Source organism: Felis catus, chromosome A2 (assembly GCF_018350175.1).
Source record: "Felis catus isolate Fca126 chromosome A2, F.catus_Fca126_mat1.0, whole genome shotgun sequence".
In the NCBI taxonomy this organism is placed as follows: Eukaryota; Metazoa; Chordata; class Mammalia; order Carnivora; family Felidae; genus Felis; species Felis catus.
Genome location: NC_058369.1, coordinates 113,923,242 through 113,944,362, shown reverse-complemented (window position 1 = coordinate 113,944,362; position 21,121 = coordinate 113,923,242). Strand labels below are relative to the sequence as shown.

The 21,121-nt window shown below is 34.5% G+C and overlaps 1 protein-coding gene across 4 annotated transcripts in view; it reads right to left on the bottom strand.

The window, feature by feature from the left end:
- Nucleotides 1-203: 203 nt before the first annotated feature.
- SP4 (Sp4 transcription factor) overlaps nt 204-21,121 on the bottom strand; it is an 82,746-nt gene continuing 61,828 nt past the window's right edge. For 2 of the 4 annotated variants that reach the window (XM_023250429.2, XM_045052467.1), the window contains one exon: nt 204-3,646. In XM_023250429.2, coding sequence (XP_023106197.1) covers nt 3,399-3,646 — 248 coding nt within the window. In that variant the 3' untranslated portion in view covers nt 204-3,398. Of the gene's footprint in view, nt 3,647-16,929; nt 19,312-21,121 lie in introns of those variants that run through there. The other 2 variants (XM_023250431.2, XM_045052468.1) reach the window with 1 other exon arrangement.

Sequence of the window (21,121 nt, the reverse complement as noted above, 5' to 3'; positions counted from 1 at the left end):
TTAACATGAAATCTGCATCGGTGTTCTCTGGCAGTATGTTCAGAGAAATGGTGACCAGATCTTATACCAGGAATTATGAAGAGTTGCCAATACGTTTTCTAGTGAGAAGCATTTACTTCCCAGTGTTCACCGTGATAAGAAGGTTGATACTTCAAATAATTTATTGCTGCTTTATAGTATACATAATTAAATGAAGAAACATGTTAAACTCAAGGGAATTTTTAATAGGTTACTTGCAATTGTTATTGCAGGCAACAACTTGTACATGATTTTATTTCCAAATCCACAAAAAACAAATTTTATACAAATCAGCACTGTAAAAATGTCAATTACAGCCCCAGAGGCTTTGCTGGCAGAATAATTGTCTAAATTCTAGGATATGGGAAACAGGTTTTTTCTGGATTCATCTTTTTTTTTTTTTCATTTTCTTTTTTTTTTTTTTTTACAAAAAAAATTTACAAGTGAAATGTTACTACAAAACTTTTTATAAGGAATTTTTGCAAAACATTTACATTTTACCATCAACTATTTCTGTTTTAAAATCATTATGTAGATTTAATACCCTATGCTGCACATCAATTTATGTGGGATGACAACTTAGTGACATGCATAAAAAAACACCACAAGGCATTAAAATGAAGACTTAAATACAAATATTGTTGCAATAAAACAGTTATAAAATTGAAAAATAGGACCTAAACATCATGCTTATCTAAGTTTGACAAATTAACTTTTTCTCCTAGATTACACACTTTTATTACTGCTCTCATGAGAGTGTGATAAATAATGACTTAACATCAAGTTCTAATGTAATCAGCAACACATACACAAACCTAACCAAAGAAAGTATACTGTAAGAAAAAACTATTCTAACACTGGAGTTCTACCATGATAAATACATAGCTTTGCACTGATAATTACAATAAAGAAAAGTTTTATAACGGTGGCAAAGGGAATGAACAGTGAAATGCCATTAAATATGACTCTACTGCACATCTGTGCCCTATTACTTATAACAGCTATATCCCACTGAGTCAAATAAAGGACATTGAAATTTACGATTCTTATAAGACAGAAAAGTGGATTCAGAATGGTATGCAGAACAGACTGTCAAAATAGTTCTCATTTCAGTGGTGAAATGTGCACCTGCTAACACAAATTAATGTATTTTATATGCTATAAAGCTATCCAGATTCAGTTTGTTAAATTTATAATAGGCCTCATTGTTGATTAAAAAATAACTTCCATTTCTGATGAGCATACACAGGTATGCATTAAAACCGGTTCATGGAATAACGGTGCAGAGAGCTCATACTTGGTATTAACAACAACGAAAAGTGTCACTTTGAGGAAACATGATTCAAACATTAGGAAAGTTTCTTTGCATAAAAAAATTTATAGCACTGATTGTGTAGCATAATGATAGATAAAATATATATTTGATGTTTCAGCTCCTATATAATAAAATTAAAATTCACACGACCAAATGCTCCTCTGTACCAAACAAAACAACAAACTGATTCTGATGTTTTAAAGCCAGATACATCAGTTGTTAAGAGTACATTAAATAAAATATACAAAACAATTTACAAAATCCAACTAAAATTTAAAGACTTTGTTACAAGTCTACAAAAGCTTTAAGAAACTTGAAATTTATAACCACAGTGTAAAAATTTTTTTTTCCTTTAATCTCAAAGCTTTTTTATACAAACTGAAAGCACAAAAGGCCTCCAGCTTTACAGAGCGCTACAAAGGGCTGGCCCGAAGTGTGCACAGTGTAAACAGTGATCGCTACAGTATTTCTCCTTCATCGAAAAGACAAGAAACACCACGATTCTGGAAGAGAATTCGCAGGAGTAGTACTTTTCCTGAAATAATAGAGAAATGCACAAGAAAACACGTACCTTTATTCAAACGGTCCCCAAACTAATAATGTTAATAAACCAGGCAGTTAAAAGTTTTAGTTTTCAAATGGTCAATTCCAATTCCATTATGTTTCCAGGTAAATACATTTTTAAAGTGAGAAATATCTTACTAATACTTAAACTGTTGGTATAATCCAAATTTGTTTCATAGGAGACTTTTGGCCACCTTTCCTAGAAGATCCATGCATAAACAATAAAATATAATTTTTTTCCTTAGTGATTTATTTGAAAGTTATTCTGATTTTTAAAAAATAACGTGCTTCATAGTATCACATCATTATATATCTGTTAGGCTGTCTCTTTAGGGAAAATTCAGTTATTGGCATAACATAAAGATATTTCTATGTTATAAATTCGTAACCAGCCTTCTAACACAGTACTAGAAATAAAATGGGGTTGGCGAAATTTTAGTAGAGAGGAAAACGGAAATTGTAAAGTAGTTAAAAGATAATTTTCTGCTGGCCTTAAAAAAAAAAGTGTGATAATTCTTTCTTTGGCTACCAAGTCAAAGCATAAAGAATTCTGCACATTGTCAACATAACTCATATTTACAGAATATGAAACTACAGAATGATTTATACTCTAGGCAAATATTTCCAATATAAACATTTAAAATGAATTTTGTGGTTCAACCTAGGGTTAGGAATATCATCAATCCTAACTTCAAAACTTACATATGTTAGGTTGCCTCATTTTATTTTCCTGAAACTATTATGAGTTTGTTTTAACCACCCTCCCCACCCCAGTATTTTCCTAAGGTTTCAATCTAAAATTTAACCTAAAGTTTAGCTCTAAGTTCCTCTTGTGTCTCCAAATGGAGAAAGTAATTGGACTTCACTGATTGTCTGCATACACACTACTATAATGTAGTGGTAATAAAGATCTGAGATGCATCTCAGATTACTTTTGTGGAACTTACCTAATTCAACTGTTGAAGAATTTCTAACATTTAGAAAAGACGGCCAAAACTATTTTCGGTTGATTTTCCAAAAAACAAGCTAAGGAAATAAAATATTATCCCTATCATCAGTTAACTGTTTTCTGTGCTATAGAAAAAAAAATCTACATAAAATTATTACTGACTGAATTTATAACAAAGTACTTCCAAAGAAAACAAGTCCACTTAAGGTCCAGCCTGCAAACTACTGAGGTCTGTCTTTTTAAACATGTTAACACATGATGTTAAGAGAGGGGAAAATTCAGTTTAAAGATTATGTGATATATTTCCAAATGGCTACAACTTATAGTATGGAGGAAATACTTTTCTGTTACCAGTACATCAGTTTGCTTTTTGTATTTCTAAAAATTCAACACTTCACATGTTGACCCCAAATCTTGGAATATATAAAGAAGCCGAGAATGAAAACATGATTGATTTCCTACTCTGTAATCCACTTGACCAGCCCATTTCCAGATTTTCAAAGGTGTGTAAACTTAAGTGCAGCACTAGAGGTCTCTGTTATAAATAACTTTTCAGAATTCTTCCATGTTGGTTGAAACATTGGGAGTTGCTGGGTTTGAATCTTGAGAAATGGCTGCAACTGTGACAATTCTTGGGGAGCCAAGCACCTCTGTAACAGATGAGTCCAGTTCTCCCGAGGTAACAATGGCAAGAGCTGTCCCACCACCTTTCTTATTCTGGTGCGTTTTGACATGTTTGGAGAGATGATCACTCCGCATAAACCTTTTAGAACATTCCGGGCATTCAAACCTCTTTTCACCTAAACAAAAAAACAGTGAATGAAGTCATACATACTTTATTTATTTAATTTTTTTTAACGTTTATTTATTTTTGAGACAGAGAGAGACAGAGCATGAATGGGGGAGGGTCAGAGAGAGAGGGTGACACAGAATCCGAAACAGGCTCCAGGCTCTGAGCTGTCAGCACAGAGCCCGACGCGGGGCTTGAACTCACAGACTGCAAGATCATGACCTGAGCCGAAGTCGGACACTTAACCGACTGAGCCACCCAGGCGCCCCAAATACATGCTTTATTTAAATGAAATAATAATGTTAAATAATTTCTCTTCTGGTCATACCATACTTTTGTTTAACTTTTGACCAGATGCAAAATACTTTCATTCTGTTTTATTTTAAAACGCTATCAAACAAGCAGCGCAGAACAGGAAAAAGAGCATGTGACTAGGAATCAATGAGTTGAGTTCAAGTCTTGGTTCTGCTAAGAACTGGAAGTAAAAGCTGAAGCAAGTTAAAGAGCCACTCTGTGCCTCAGTTTCCCCATTTACGAAATGAGGATTTCTTTCTTTCTTTCTTTCTTTTTTTTTTTTTTTGGATGTTTATTTATTTTGGGGAGCAGAGAGAGAGGACAGAGAATCCAAAGCAGGATCCGGGCAGACAGTGAGTCTGATGCAGGGCTCAAAATCCAGAACCGTGAGATCATGACCTGAGCCGAAGTTGGGCGCTCAACTGACTGAGCCACCCAGACGAGTTGAAAGTAAGAGGATTTCTAACAGAATCTCAAAAATCTCTTCCAGGTATAACAATATATAGTTCAAGGCTCATGTCTACTCTTTACTACCTACTGTCTCTGTTTCAATTATAATGCCTAGAGGCAAGGGCACCTGGATGGCTCAGCCGGTTGAGTGTCTGACTTTGGCTCAGGTCATGATCTCGCGGTTCCTGAGTTCAAGCCCCGCGTTGGGCTCTGTGCTGACAGCTCGGAGACTGGAGCCTGCTTCGGATTCTATGTTTCCCTCTCTCTGCCCCTCCCCCACTCATGATCTGTCCCTCTCTGTCTCTCAAAGACGAATAAACGTTAAAAAAAAAATTAATAATGCCTGGAGGCAGAAAAACTATCTTAGAACTACCTCAAATAAAATCAGTTAATAAGTTAATAGTGCACTGAGTTTCTTCACAAGGCAAAAATGAGAAGCGAATACTGCGTTTCAAATTTAATAATCTGTACATCTCATAGAATAAGGCTGTCAGGTTCTCGTATACAAAGTGACCCTGAAATATGTTCTCCTTAAGATGTAAGATAGCTCCACAGGAACTAACTACTTCTCTGTTTCGGAATAAAAACAAATTAAATGTTACCTTAAAAGAAAAAAGACATTTCACTTCTGTGTATAATGGATGGGGCACAAAAAAATGTGGTTAAGTGGTGTGTCGTCGTGTTCACAACAGATCAACTATTAGCTTCAGTCCTTTCCTCTAAGTTTGTTACTTAAGGGAAAGAAATGTTTTCCAAGTCTGATACTAGGACTTGAATAATAAGGAAATTCAGTTTGGCTGACTTCTTTACTCGGCCTTGCTTTTGACTTACCAATAGAAAATCTATAGGTTCAAGTCCATCCATATCAGATAATTCCCCCACATCTTTGTGTTTGCTTCTATTTTCTAAAAAAATTACATTGGCAATATCTCATTTAAACTTTCTCTTTCAGTCTTGAAAAATTAAATGAAAGGATAAGTACATGGTTTAGACAAAATTCTCAAAAACATTTATTCTTCCTGAATGCAGATACATAGAAAAGGCCAAAAAATGATTAAATGAGGGTGTTAGGTTAAGATCAACCTTGAACTCCTCTATTTCAAGTCTCCCATTTTACTTCAAAAGAAAAATTCATAATTTACAAATTTTAAGGCTTCAAGATCTTATTTCACATTTTCATTTTATAAATGTGTGAGCTGAGGCTCAGAAATTAATTAATCTTCTTGGGAAATCAAAGAACTTATTAGTAACACAGCAGGATTCAAGGCACTGTATTTCTAGTTTGGGTTTTTAATGCTACACCATCAAAGTGCAATTACAGTCCTCTGTTCTTTTATAACAACAATGGCCAGTAATAATCACAAGAAATCAGGTGGTGATGGCTTGAAGACACAAGATCATTTAGTAAGCCCTGAATCAAATGGATGATCAACCTGTACACGGTAGTTGTTTAATAAGTCTTTGTTAGCTGTGGTGATATTTGTGAACTCATTTTTCAACAAATATTTGTTCAGTATCCACAATGTGCCAAGCAACAGTGATACAAAAATGAACAAGTGAGAGTCTCTGACATTTTAACATCCCATTATCTTAAGATAGTCATTTGCAACCACATGGAGCTATCAGTAACAATTAAGAAATTCAAGTCCTAGATACTCTAGTGGCAAACTGTAAGATACGTGAGATATCATGGTGACAGCATTTGTATGAGGACCTTTTAGTCTGTCTACTTCTAACTGGTGTGGGTGTCAATTAATTTTAAGCAATGAAAGTTGGCTAGAATCTCAAAATAAGTAAATTACGCTACACAATTAAACTAATGTTAGGGAAATGACATTTTATTGTGCTATCCTTTTCCACAAAGAAGTGTTTTCTGTGGTGTCAATTTCTAAGTTTCTTATTGTTGGCCAAAATTATCATTACTCTTTATTGCAAGGAAGTCAGAGTTCCTGTACTAATGTAATACAGTATCTTCCTTATATTTATAATTATGTTATTTTATAATTATTCTTAGGAGATTAATACTTTTATAGCTGGTACAAATAAAAACTGAAACTTGATACTAGATTACTTATGACGGGCAGGAATGGCTCCCAAAGGTGTCCATGCCCTAATCCCTGGGAACTTGTGAATATGTTTTATTACACGGCAAGGGATGTAACAAAGATAACAGAGGTTAATACGGGAAGATTATTCTGATTTAACTGAGCGGGCCCAATCTAATCACATGAGCTATTAAAAGCTAAGTTTTCTTCAGGTGGAGTCAGAGTTGCAGAAGGAAAAACCAGAGAGATTAGAAATGAAAGGGATTTGACCTGCTATTGGTGAAGGGTGCCACATGGAAAGTATGAGAAAGAATGTGGACAGCCTCCAGGAGCAAACAACAGCCCACAGCTGAAAGCCAGCAAGGAAACAGGGACTTGTGTCCTTCAAGAGCGAAAACAATTTGGTTGACAGTGTCAGTGAGTTTGGAAGCAGCTTTTCTCCTACAGCTGTCAGTAAGGAATAGCCCAGCTGACACCCGAGTTTGACTTTGTGAGGCACTAAGTGGAGGACCCAGACCAAGCCTACTCAGACTTCTGATTAAAGAAATTGTGATACAATAAATGTGTGTTCTTTTGAGCTGTTAAATTTGAGACAGTTTGTTATGGCAGCAATAGAAAACCAAGAGTTACTTAAGTCAGAACCTCGAAAAAAATTAAAGCATAATAAGGAAATAAATGATGGCTGATCTATATGGTTCAAAATCTGTGAAGTATCTTCATTACAGGTACCCAAAGCATGTTAAGGACAAATTCCAAATTTCATTTCTTTTTTATTAAACTTTATTTATTTTGAGGGAGGGAGAGAGAGAGAACGAGTGGGGCAGGGGGAGAGGGAGACAGAGAATCCCAAGTAGGCTTCGCACCTTGTCAGTGTGAAGTCAGTGCAGAACTTTAACTCACAAACTGTGAGATGATGATCTGAACCAAAATCAAGGGTCAGATGCTTAACCGACTGAGCCACCCAGATGCCCCCCAAATTTTATTTCTACCACAAAATATCAAGAACATAACTCAAACAATTTTGGTTTAACTGAGTATAGATAAAAGAATTGCTTCTTTTACCTAGGTTATTAAGAGAAGGCCATGTTGTATTACATGATTGTTAAAATATGGTAGTCTTTTAAAAGGATTTAAGTAGAAGATTCATATTTAGAAACTACATTTGATTACTTCTTAGCATAATATTCTCTACAGTAATCTCTCTCAGAAAAAAACCTGATTGTCAAATGAAATCACAGATGTGAATGAATGCAATAAATCAGCTCTTTTAAGCTTTATTTGAAGTACCATCAAGAGCCAATTATCTTGCTATCATAGTTCTGCCTTTCATCTGTTTTCAACATGTTACCCTCAAATCTAAGCTAATATAATGCATAAAACATACTTTATGAATTAATGTTATTTCTAAATTTGTCATTTGATAATATATTTAGAAATTAAAATTAGTTTTTTAGGGGCGTCTGGGTGGCTCAGTCGGCTAAGCAACCAACTCCTGATTTTGGCTCAGGTTATAACCTCACAGTTCATGGGTTTGAGCCCTGTATTGGGCTCCACACTGTCAGTGTGGAGCCTGCTTGGGATTCTTTCTTTCCCTCTCTCTCTCTCTCACTCTGTCTGCCCCTCTGGAGCACGCTCACTCACTCTCAGACTAAATAAACTTGAAAAAAATAAATTAATTTTTTATATTTAAACTAAAATTAATTTCAGGAACTAAGTGACTGTATTAGTTTCCCTGGACTTTTGTAAGAAAGCCCATACAAACTGGGTAGCTCCAAATGACAGGTATCTATTCTCTCAAGTTCTGGATGCCAGAAGTCGAAAATGAAGGTGTCAGTAGGGCAATGCTCCCACCAAAGGCTCTAGAGAAGAATTTTTTCTTGCCTTATCCCAGCTTTGGTGACTTCTGGGAATCCTTGGAATTCACTGGCTTGTAGCTGCATCTCTCTAATCTCTCCCTCTGTCTTCACGTGGGAAGTGTCTCTGTGTCGTCTTCCCTTCTCACAAAGACATTACTCAGTAATTGGATTTAGGGTCCACTAGGTCCTAAATCTTAGTCACTGTGTGTAGTATGACCTCATCTTTATTTAAAAAACCTATTTCCAAATAAGGTCACATTCACCAGAGGTTAGGACTTGAACATATCCCTCTGAGACACACAATTTAACACATGACAGGGACATTTTTAAATGTCTGGCATTTGTTATAAGTAAAAAACATACCCCTTTGCTCATGAAAAACTTTTATCAAATATCCATGTGTAGCATATACAGTTTGACCCTTGAAAAACAGAGGGATTAGGAGCACCGACCCCCATACCTGCACAAATGAAAATTTGCGCGTAACTTTTCACTGCCCCAAACTTAACTACTAATAGCCTATTGTTGATCAGATGCCTTACCAATAGCATAAATAATCAATTAACACATATTTTGTGTTAAAAAATATTATATACCGTATTCTAACAATAAAGTAAACTAGAGGGACGCCTGGGTGGCTCAGTCAGTTAAGCATCTGATTTCGGCTCAGGTCATGATCTCACGGTTCATGAGTTCAAGCCCAGCATTGGGTTCTGTGCTGACAGCTCAGACCCTGGAGCCTGCTTCGGATTCTGTGTTTCCCTCTCTTTCTGCCTCTCCCCCACTCATGTTGTCTCTCTCTCTCTCTTAAAAATAAATAAACATTAAAAAATTTAAAAAGTAAACTAGAAGAAAGAAAACATTATGAAGAATATCATAAGGAAGAGAAAAATATATTTATAGTGCTTTACAGTATTTATATATATAAAAAAAAAAAATCCACATATAAGTGGACCTGAGCAGGTCAAAACTGTGCTGTTCAAGGGTCAACCATACACAATTTCTTAGTAACAATAACACCATTTATTTACAACCCACATTAAATAAACAATTTTTCAATTTTTTTCTAAGAAGGCTAGTTATTCAAACTGGGAGGCCTGTTGGCTCCTGTAATCCTTGCCTCCAACACCTTTATAACCTATTGGTCCCTCTGGATACTCTTTTTTTACCTACCCAGCCTAGAATATCTAAATGAATCTTTCATGAGTACCTTCATTTCTCCTCTGTCATTACCTGTAGATAAAAGTAAATTAAAAGGGGGAGGAAAAATAATTTCAGATAAGTCATGTGGCTTACATCTTCCCAAATTAGAGAAACTAGGAGTAAAGGGAGGTTGAGTATGAAGGACAATGGCAATAAGACTCAAAAAGACTGAGATGATGATTACTATTATTAAGATTTTATTGTTAAGTAATCTCTACACTCAACACAGGGCTTAAACTCACAACCTGAGACCAAGTCACATGCTTCACTGGTCAAGATAGCCAGGCGCTCCAAGTAGATTTAGATAATTATTAAAATAATGTGGAAGCTGGGGCATCTGGGTGCCTTAAGTCGGTTAAGCATCTGACTTCTACTCAGGTCACGATCTGTTTGGTTTGTGAATTTAAGACCCGCATCGGACTCTGATGTCAGCACAGAGCCTTCTTTGGATCCTCTGTCTCCCTCTCTGCTCCTCCCCTGCTCGCACGTGCTCACTCTCTCAAAAATAAGTAAACATTAAAAAAAAAAAAAAAAGTGGAATCTGACCCCCAAAAAATAGGCTTGCAAGGCTGTTCTGAGTGATGGGCTGAGACTTGAGACTTATAAGGACATCAATTTGCATTATGAGGAAGTTTTCATTTCTTCACTCAGCAATTATCTATTTGAATATAGGAATCATATGGTCAATTTTATCACAAATGCTTTTTTAAAGCAATCTTATCTACTCTAATAGTTTTAACTGTGATCTATAAATGAACAATGGCATCAAGATCCAGATTTCTAAACCCAACTGGGAATTCAACATCTCTGAGATATGCCATTTACATCATTTAAAATATCACAAAATTCATCATTGCTTATTAAAAAAAAAAGGCTGAATCTTGATTAGAACAGCAAATTTTATGGTATTTTAACTTCCCTAATTCCATCTTAAACTCCCCAGAAGGCCCACTAGCTACCAGAGGGAGAAGAGAGCTGGAACTCTTTCAAAACCTCATTTCCAAGGAATTGCCTTATGTGACCTGTCTAATCTGTCTAGTGGTTCTTTGGAGGGCTTCACTTGAAAACTATTGTACTGAACCTGACCTGGAGGTAGTCCAATGTGAAAAGTCTTTTCAGGGCCAGAAAGGAACAGGTGTTTGTCTAAACAATTGTAGGTAAGTGTTTTAACTTCATGGATGCCCCAGGCAGTGGATTAACACTTGGGACAAACAAAAAGACTGAACAAAAAGCTTAAAAGGAGGAGCTGGGAGATAAAATACCATAGTGGCTTTGAAAAAAAGCCCTGTCATTTCCTTGGAATCTAGATGGCCACATATATACTGTAAAGCGTGAGCCTGGGGACACCTGGGTGGCTTAGGTTGAGGGTCTGACTCTTGATTTCGGCTCAAGTCATGGTCCTCAGGTTGTGGGATCGAGCCCTGCAGTGTCCTATATGTGGAGTGTGAAGCCTGCTTGAGATTCTCTCTTCTTCTACCGCCCTCCCCAGCTTACACACACTCTCTCTCTAAAATAAAAAATGAAATGAAATGAAATGAAAATGGAAATGAAAGCTGTGAGCCTGCTCAGGAAAAGCCTGAGAAGGCCCAAACTCTCATGTGTGCTTAACTTTTGAGGCTCTGCATAAGCAGAAAGTGAAGGCTAAAACAGAGTCGTCAACTATCTGGATGAGTATTGAAGGGCACTCCAACATACACACAAAGAGTGAGAGATTTATTGTTCCAAGATATATAAAGAGAGAATATATGCAGAAAGGATAACTGAAAACTTCCCACATCTGATGAAAAACATTAATGTACACATCTAAGAAACTCAATAAGCTCCAAATAGGTTAAATGGAAAGAGATTACCAGTTAGACATATCACAAACTGCTTAAAGTAAAAAACAAAGAGAATCTACAAAGTAGCAAGAGAAGTGATGCATTACCTACAAAGGACTGTCAAATAATAGCAGCTGATTTTTTTTTTTTATCAGAGCTCATAGAGGCCAGAAAGCACTGAGATGATACAAGGAAAGTCCTGTCAACCAAGAATTCTATATACAGCAAAACTATTTTTCAAATATGAGGAGAAATTCAGATATTCCCAGATTAATAAAAACTTGAAGAATTTATTGCTAGTAGATTTGTACACCAAGATTATTGTAATATGTGAACTGTAATCCCCAAAGCAGGCAATCACTAAGAAAAAAATATATTAACATTATTATAAAGAAATGACATTAAAATAATACACAAGGTCTATTTATTTAACACCAAATGCCAATAACAGAGGAATACAGGAACAAAAAAGACAGAACCATACAGAAAACAAATACCAAAATGGTGGAAGCCCTCATCAGTAATTCCATCAAATGAATGTATTAATGCTCCAATTAAAAGGCAGAGGTTGCCAGAATAAATTAAAGACAAACACGATCCAACTATTATGCTGTCTAAAAGAGGCTCACTTTAAACTCAAGCATGAATGGGCTAAAAGTAAAAGGATGGAAAAAAGATATAACATGCAAACGAGAGCTGAAATAGTTGTTTTAACAGACCAATATGATAAAAATAGTAACTACAAACAAGGACACTTTATGATAAAAGACTCATTCCCATCAAGAAGATATAGCAATCATACATATACATACACATAACAATAGAGCCCTGAAGCATAAGAAACAAAACTGAGAGAAGTGAAGGGAGGTAGAAAATTCTACAATATACTTATTCTTCTCCTGTATTCTCCATTTCATTTGGTAGCAGTTATCATTGGTACCAATTATCTCTTTTCTCACATTTAATAATCACCATGTCCTGTCAATTTTATTGCACAAACATTTCCTGGAATGGGTCCCTATGTATTGTTACAACTTCTGTTTTACTTAGGATCTTAACAATTGTCTTTGATAATTGGTCTCAATATTACTCCCTGTGAATTTATTCTCCATACAAATGCCAAATGGTCTAAAATAAAAAGATGACTACCTGATTAACTGCTGGAAACTTTCAGTGGTTTCCTACTTCCTATGGCTGTGGAAAAAAAAAATTAAATAGTATATAATATAACATCCTACAGTAACTGGCCTCTGCCAACCTTTTTTTGTTTAATCTATTGTCACAAATATTATGGTTCCCAAACACTGAACTGTTTATAGGTCTTGACATATGCTACTTTCTTTTTTTGTATGAATTGGATCTTAGATCAGGATAAAAATTTTTTGATTTTGCTTCACCTACTAGCCATGAACTTTGGGCAACTTCTCTATCCAATTCTTAGTTTCTTCATTTAAAACTAGGAATAACAGAGATACCTATTTTATGTTATTGCTCAAAGGATTAAATTAGAAAATGAATGCAAAAAAGCATTTAGAAAAATCCCTGCACACTGAAAGGACCCAGAAATTTTAGTTACTACATTTACTGCCTGTCTCAATTTGTTTACTACTCCCATGGCTTATTCTTATTAATCATGAATCTCTCAACTTGGCTCAAGGAACTAAGTTTGGGCCTTAGTAAAGAAATCAATCAACCTCCTAAGACTTCAGGTTAGTCCTTATTTATAAAATGACAGGGTTGCACATAATCCTTTTTAGAAGTTCCTCTGGCTCAAATCCTATTATCCTTGGAAGAGTTAAGAGAAGTGTATGATATTGAAGCATATGTATGAAGCATATGAAAATGGCTTTGGATTCTTAAAAAAAAAATCTCCCTTTTTTTCAATTTAATTTCTCAAAGATAAGACTTTGTCTCACACTTTAAAAACTGTTTTAATTTATATACAGTAAAATTATTCTTGGTACATAGCTCTGTGAATTTTGACAAATGTATTAAGTCATTTAGTCATCAACAAAGTAAACATATGGAAGAGTTGCTATCACTTCCAAAAATTCCTTCACAAAGCCTTTCTATAGTTAAATTCTCTTTTTCACCCTTTTTCACCCTAGAAAACAATAATCTGTTCTCTGTCTCTATAGTTTTTACTTTTCCATAATGTCATATAAATGAAGTCATATAATAGGTAGGCTTTTGATGCTAAGATCATTCACTTAACATAATGCATCTGAATTTTATCCCTGTGGTTGTGTATATTAATAATGCATTCCTCTGTGTTGAAGGGTGGTACTCTCTTGTATAGATATGTGTTGGTTCACAAATTGGCCGTTTACACAAAGGGCAAGAAGAAACCAAAAGAGGCAGACCATTCCACATTGGTAGGTGCAAGTTTTAACTTACAAGAAAGGGAACTTACTTATGAGGCTTGTTTTGGATAGCCTTCAGATGAATAGATCTCTACCTACTTGCCAAATCTTAAAAGTTTACACAGAAGTCTTAACTGGGTTCAGTGACATACACTGTCCAGATGGTTTCAACACGGCTCTCTCTCAAGGCTACATCCTTAGAATAGCTCCCAGTGTGGGAAGAGTGGGCACAATGTATATTACAAGGACATGGGAGGGAGGTGAGAAGCCTCTGATTACACAGGTTCAGCTTGCAGGTCAGCCAGCAGTCAAATCCTCTCAATTACCTCTTCCAACAATATAACACAGTTTTTTATCCATTTACCAGTTGAATATTTGGATTATTTCTAATTTAAGGTGATTATAAATAAAATCTGCTATACATATATACATAGCTTTTTGTGTGAACATAGTTTTTATTTCTTTGGGGTGAATACTCAAGAGTAGATTGCTAGGTCGTATTTGCTAAATATATGTTTAACTTTATAGGAAAATTCCAAAATGTTTCCAAAGATGCTGTACCATTTTGCATTTCCAATGGCTTGGCATTCTTGCCAATGCTTCTAATTGTCAGGATTTTGGTGTCCTTGTCTTTAATTTTAGCCATGTTAACAGAAGTGTGCTGGTATTTTGTTGCAATTTTAATTTGCATTCCTCAAATAACAGGTGATGTGGAATATTTCCATGTGCTTTTCACATGTATATCCTCTTTGGTGAAATGTCCAAATCCTTTGCCAATTTTCAAAAACTGGGTTTTCTGTTTACAAATTGTTGAGCTGTGAGAATTCCTTATATATTCTAGATGAAAGTACATGTCAGATGTTTTTTTTTTCCAAATATTTTCTCAGTGTGTGTCTCGTGTTTTCATTTTCTTAAGAAAATGTTTAACAGAGCAAAAGTTTTTGTCTTTATCAAGTCCAATTTATCAGTTCTTTTATGGATTGTACTTTTGGTGTTGTATTAAAAACATTTATTTGTATGAACAGCCTTTTTGATAGATACCAGGGTTTTTCTAACTAGACAACCAGGGTGTCTGCAAATAAAGACACTTAATTCTTTCATTACAATCTATATGTCTTTTCCTGCTTTAGTGTACTGGGTAGGACTTCCAGTACAATGGTGAAGAAGATTGATTAAAAAAAAAAAAAAAAAAGTAAAAGCAGACATCTCTGCCTTGTTCCTTATCCTATGGGTATTAGGTCCTCCATCATTAAGTAAAAACTTAACTATAAGTTTTTAACAAATACCCCTTACCTGGTTAAGGATATAACCTTTAATTCTTAAGTTTGCTGAGAGTTCTTATCAAACCAAATGCAGATTTTCCCAAATGCTTTTGGTGTATGTATTTAAGTAATCATACGATTTTTTTCCTTCTCTTAATATGGTAAATTACATTGATTTTGGAATGTTCAATCAGCCTTCATTCTTAGAATAAACACAACTGAGTCATGATATATTAGTCTTTTTAATATATTACTGGACTTGGTTTAATATTTTGTTGAGGATTTTGACATTTGTATTTATGAGGATATTGGTCTGTTTTTTTCTTCTTTACTAGTAATGTCTTTCTCTGGTTTTAGTATCAAGTTAATGAAGGCCTCATAAAATACTTGAGTGTTCCCTCATTTATTTTCTAAAAATGACTGCAGAATTGGTATCATTTATTGCTTAATATAGTAGAATTTGCCAATAAGGTTTTCTTTCTGAGCCTAGGGTTTTGTCAAAAGTTTTTAGTTAAAATTCAATTTCTTTAATACATATGGTGCTATTCATATTATTTATTTCTTCTTGAGCAAGTATTGATCATTTGTGTCTTTTAAGGAGTTGATCCACTTCACTTTAGTCATCTAATTCAGAGTGTAGAATTATTCACAGCATTCCTTTACTATTATATTGTCTGTAGGAGCTCTAATAATATCTCCCTTTTCCATTCCTGGCATTGATAAATTTTCTTGGCCAATCTGGCTAGACTTCTCAATTCTACCTTTTCAAAGAAAACTTAGTTTTGGTTTGAATGATCTTCTTTATTAATTTTTCTATTTTTAATTTTATTTGTCCTCTTTATTGCTTCGTAACTTCCTGTTTTGCGTTTGATTCATTTGTTTTCTAGCTCTTTAAGGTACAAGCTCATTCTATTTAAGAATTATTGACTTAAAACCTTTCTTTGTTACTAATAAAAGCATTCAATGCCATAAATTCCCTCCAAGTACTATTTTACCTACATCCCACAAATTTTGATATGTATTTTCATTCAACTGAAAATATTTTGTAGTATCCTTTGAGATATCCTCTTGACGCACAGGGTTAGTCAGAAATGTGTTGGTTAGTTTCCAAAATTTGGAGGTTTCCCAGATATTTTTGTTACTGACTTACAGTTTAATTCTATTATGATTTGAGAACATACTTTGTGTGATTTCTATTCTTTTAATTTGTTAAGGTGTATATCATGGCAAAGAACATAATCTTCAAGAATGCTCCATGTACTCATATATAAAATATTCTGTTTTAATTGGCTAAAGTGTTCTATGAATGCCAGTGCAATTTGACTGATAATGTTCTATATCCTTTCTACTTTTCTGTCTACTTGTAACAATTACTAAGAAAAGAGTGTCAACTCTACAAGACTAATTGTGGATTGGTCTATTTTTCCTTTTAGTTCCATCATTTCTTGCTTCATAGATTTTAGAGCTCTGTTGTTAAGTGCCTATTGTATTTAGAATTGTTATGCCTACGTGGAAAGTGAGCCATTCCATCATTAAGAAATGTCTTGTCATATCCAGTAATTTTCATTGTTTTATGAAGTCTGTTTTGTCTGTATTATACATAATTATTGATTATATTTAAGTCTATCATTTTGGTATCTGTTTTCCATTTCTGTCCTGTTTTTCATTTTTGTTTTTCCCTTCTCTCCTTTCTTTTGGGTTATTTATCATTTAGCATTCTATTTTAATTTATTCTCCTTACCCCCCTATCTCTGTATTTTTAGTAGCCGATAAAAGGGATTACAATATGCATATCTAACTTTTCATAACACATATACCAAGTTCTAGATTTTCACAGTAAAACAAAGAAGTTTCAACCATATAGACTCTTTACCCTCTCCACTTCACACTGTATTTACCACATATATTACATTCACATACAATGAAATATACCTGTATTAAGATTTTTATTTTAAACAAACATTTTTTAAAAATTTAAGCAGAGGAATAATAGTCTGCTATATTTACCCAAGTATTTACCATTTATTTTGCTTTTTTTTTTTTTAAATTAAATTTCTCTGGTATGATTTCCTTTCAGCCTAAAAAACTTTTAGCATTTTTTTTGAGTAGATAAATATCATAAATATTTAGCAGATAAAGATCATAAAATGTCATAAAACATGACAACAAATTCGTAGATTTTCTTCATCTGAAAATCCCTTTGTTTTGCCTTTCTTATTGAGGATACTTTCACTGGATATAAAATGCTGAGTTGGCAATTCTTTTCTTTTTTTGGCCTCCATATTCTCTGAAGAGAAATCATTCATCGTTCAAATTTCTGTTCTTCTATACATAATGTGTCATTTTTTCAGACTCCTTTCCAGATTTTTTCTTTACCTTTGATTTTTAGCAAATTGATTATCATGTATCTGGGCATGATTTCTTGTCAATTCCTGTTTGGAATTCAACGAGCATCTTAAATCTATAATTTACACCTAATAATGGCTGAAGTCTCAGTTCATTATTTTGTCAAAGATTTTTCTACATCACACTTTTCCTCCTCTCCTTCTGGAACTCCAATGACAACAAACTTTGTAAGTTCCACAAGTCCCTGAGACCTAGTTCATGTTTTTCCCCTGATCTTTTTTCTTTTCTGTTCTTTACACTGTATAATTTCTAGTGAACTATCTTCAACTTCAGTGACTCTTCTCTGTTATCTCTATTTGCTATTGAGCACATATAATGAATTTTTAACTTTGCATAATGCATTTTTTTTCAGTTCCAAAATTACCATTTAGTTCTTTTTTAGAGTTTCAATTTTGCTTCTGAAAACTTCTGCCTTTCTTTTTATTTCAAACATGTCTACCTTTAGTCCACGAATGATGGTTATAATAGCTGCTTTAAAGTCACTGGTAATTCTAACACGTGGATCATCTTGACACAGTCACAAAGTCACAAAGTCAACTTTACTTGAGTCACAGTATGTTGAATAATTTTGGGTTGTATCCCAGACATTTTGGATATTACGTTGTGGTGACTTTGCATCCTGTTAAAGAATCCTCTGGAGAACGTTAAGTTTTTGTTTTAGTAGGCAACTGACCTATCTGGTTTCAGACTAGTTCTATCTTGCCTTCTTTACCGGTTCCCATATTAAATCATTTTCAAAGAGTTTGTTATGTTTAGGTCTGCTCAGCACATTCTGGCAATCAGGTAGTGGTTTATAAGGCAGTTCACTTCTTGAAGCGTTTGCTATGGTTCTTTGGGTCTATTCTGTGCATGTGCAGCTCACGGGTAAGCCCAGAATTTATTCTGTTCCATACATGAAATTAGGGAATCACCTTTCACAGATCTCTCCAAAATTTCCCTCATACTTTCCAACTGATATCCCTTCTTCTTGGTTCCTCCTGCCAGAAAGCCAGAATTCTTGAGGCATCCTACACCATTCTGCACATACACAATAGTGTCAGGGCCTTCAGATTAAAATAGCAACAGAGTAAAATAATAGTGACCCTCCTCATATTCAATAGAAACCAAGGGCCCCATTTCTGGGTTTCTTTGGCCAGAGATGGCAGGTATTTTCTCAGGTTTTCAGGTCTCTGCTGCCACTACTGCAGCACAACCTACAAATAGAGTTGGCCCCAGGGTAGAGAGGCCTCTCTTCTCAGTTCTCAGGCTGGATGTACATGGTGTTTGCTATGTATTACAGCTATTCAGTGCCCACAGGGTCATTGCTAGGAGACAAAGGAGGAAAAATTCCTATGAAACTCACTTGTGTTATGCAATGCTATATAAGTTTTGATTTTACCAAATTTCTGCAGACTAGAATACAGATTATTAAGGAAGAAGATATATCTAGAAGAGAGCCAATCTGTCTTCTATAGAATTGTGTAGAAATATTGGACTCAAAACGGTGAGAGGGAAACATGCAACATAAAAGAGTAAATTGAAGTCTGTACATGGATCATTAATCCTACTATCAAAAAATTGGGTCAAAACATTTGATGATTTTTATCTACAGAAATGTGCCCCCACAAAACATAAATGACTCTTAAATATAGAGAACAAACAGAGGGTTGCTGGAGGGGTTGTAGGAGGGGGCAAATGGTCTAAATGGGTAAAAAGGGCATCCTAAATTCATTGTTGCACCATATGCTAACTAACTTGGATGTAAATTAAACAATAAATTAAAAAAAAAAAAAAAAAGAAAGAAATGTTGCCCCACAGTACATTACAGTATTTTGGTAATTAGGTATCTTGCATTATAACACAGTATCCCTGCCCAGTTGCCTAAAATGAAAGCCACCAGTTCATAAGACTTCCTTAATCTTTCATTCCAACATAGTTACCAATCACCATCATCAACTTGAATAAAGGCCAAGGACCACTGGACAATTCAGGAAAGCCTATAACATGGGAAAAAGCAAGGTACAGACAAAAAAAAAAAAAAAAAATTACCTTGGAGGAAACATAAATATTAAAAAAAATACTTAGCTGGAAAACTCTGATTTTCAGCAAACTCCTGCATCCATACAATGAGAAGAGTATGCTATAAAAAAGAAACAGTAGAAAAGCACTCTTGGGAAAAAAAAAAATCAGAAGACATATCTGAGTATAAACTTAAGAAATCTCACAGGAAATTAAAAGGTAAAAAGCCAAAAAAAAGCTGTAAGATGTTAAAAAAAAAAAATCAATGTAGGGGCATCCCACTTAGACAAAGTAAGACTGCAAAAAGAATAGAGAATAAAAAAGGGAAAATGAGAGAAAAGGTGGAAAGGGGATGAAGGTGAACCCTGAGTGGAAAAGTCCAACAGGTCTGCACAATAAATTGAAAACTATGCAAACACACATAATTATGCAATTAAAAAAACAAAGATTAGAAGAGGCTCTTACAGTTAAAAAAACAAGACAAAAAAAAAAGAATGGGGGCATGTCAAAAAGGATACAGGCAGCAATCTAAAACAACTTCCAACTGGCCAAAGATGGAACAATGTGAGCCAGAAAATAATGACAATATTGGATTATAACCCACAAAATAAAATAAATACTCATGAGTCCATGCTGGATTACAAATAAACAAATAATTGGGGAAGAAGGTATAAATCTTCCTTGTATAAGAACCAAAACTAAAAACTGGAGAAGCAAAAAAGGGAAATAAAAAATGGCCTTTAACACAATAAAGTAATTGCTGCAGGCAAGAAACAATGAGGAATACTAAAAGGGAAACAGGATTTTCTTTACAGAGAAACAGGATAATTGCATAGCCTTGAAGAATACGACCTTCCCCCTGCCCTACCCCCTCTCGAGAAATATTTACTCATTACAGTGGTTGTTTTACAGTACATCCAAAAATTCTTTGTCACTCTTCCCTCCAAGAGATAGAGTTTACTTCACCGCCCCTTTAGTGTAGACCGGACTTAATAACTTGCTTCCAATAAACAGTGTATGGAAAGAAGAAACAACTTCACAGTGGAGCTACCTGGCACACAATATCTTAACCAATTCACCAACAATAAGATACATGGACATCGTGTACTTCCTGATGCAATGTGATGAAGAAGGGCAATGATACCTGTGATATTCTTCCCAACAACATTTCGTAACTTCACTCTAATCATGAGAAAATACCAGACAAACACAAATTGAGGGATATTCTACAAAATACCTAACTTTCAAAAGTGTCAAGGTGAGTAAAAAAAAAAAAAGTACATAAATAAAAAAAAGAGTAAGGAAATTTCAGATTACAGGAGACTCAACAGCCACGACAAATAAATAGAATGTGGTGTTATGGATTGAATCCTGGAACAGAAAAGGTATTATCTGTGGAAAAGTCTGTAATTTAATTACTAGTATTATACCAATATCAACTTCTTAGTTTTCATAAATTACAGGAATATGGAAGAGGTTAGCATTACAGGAAGCTGGGTGAAAGGGATGTAAGAACTCTCTATGCTATCTTCACAACTTCTTCTGTAAAACTATTTCAAGGTAAAAATTATAAGTAAATAAGAAAACAAGCTTTTAAAAGCTGACAGGGGAAATTAGGTCACCTACAAAAAAGGAAGAGAAGAATAACAATGGACTTCATATTAATAAAACAAATGCAAGAAAATGATAGAGCAGTGCCACTAATGTTTTAAGTATCATTTTCAACCTACAATTCTGTTATATTAGCCAAGCCATCTATTAACTGGGAAAGCAATATAAAGACATTTT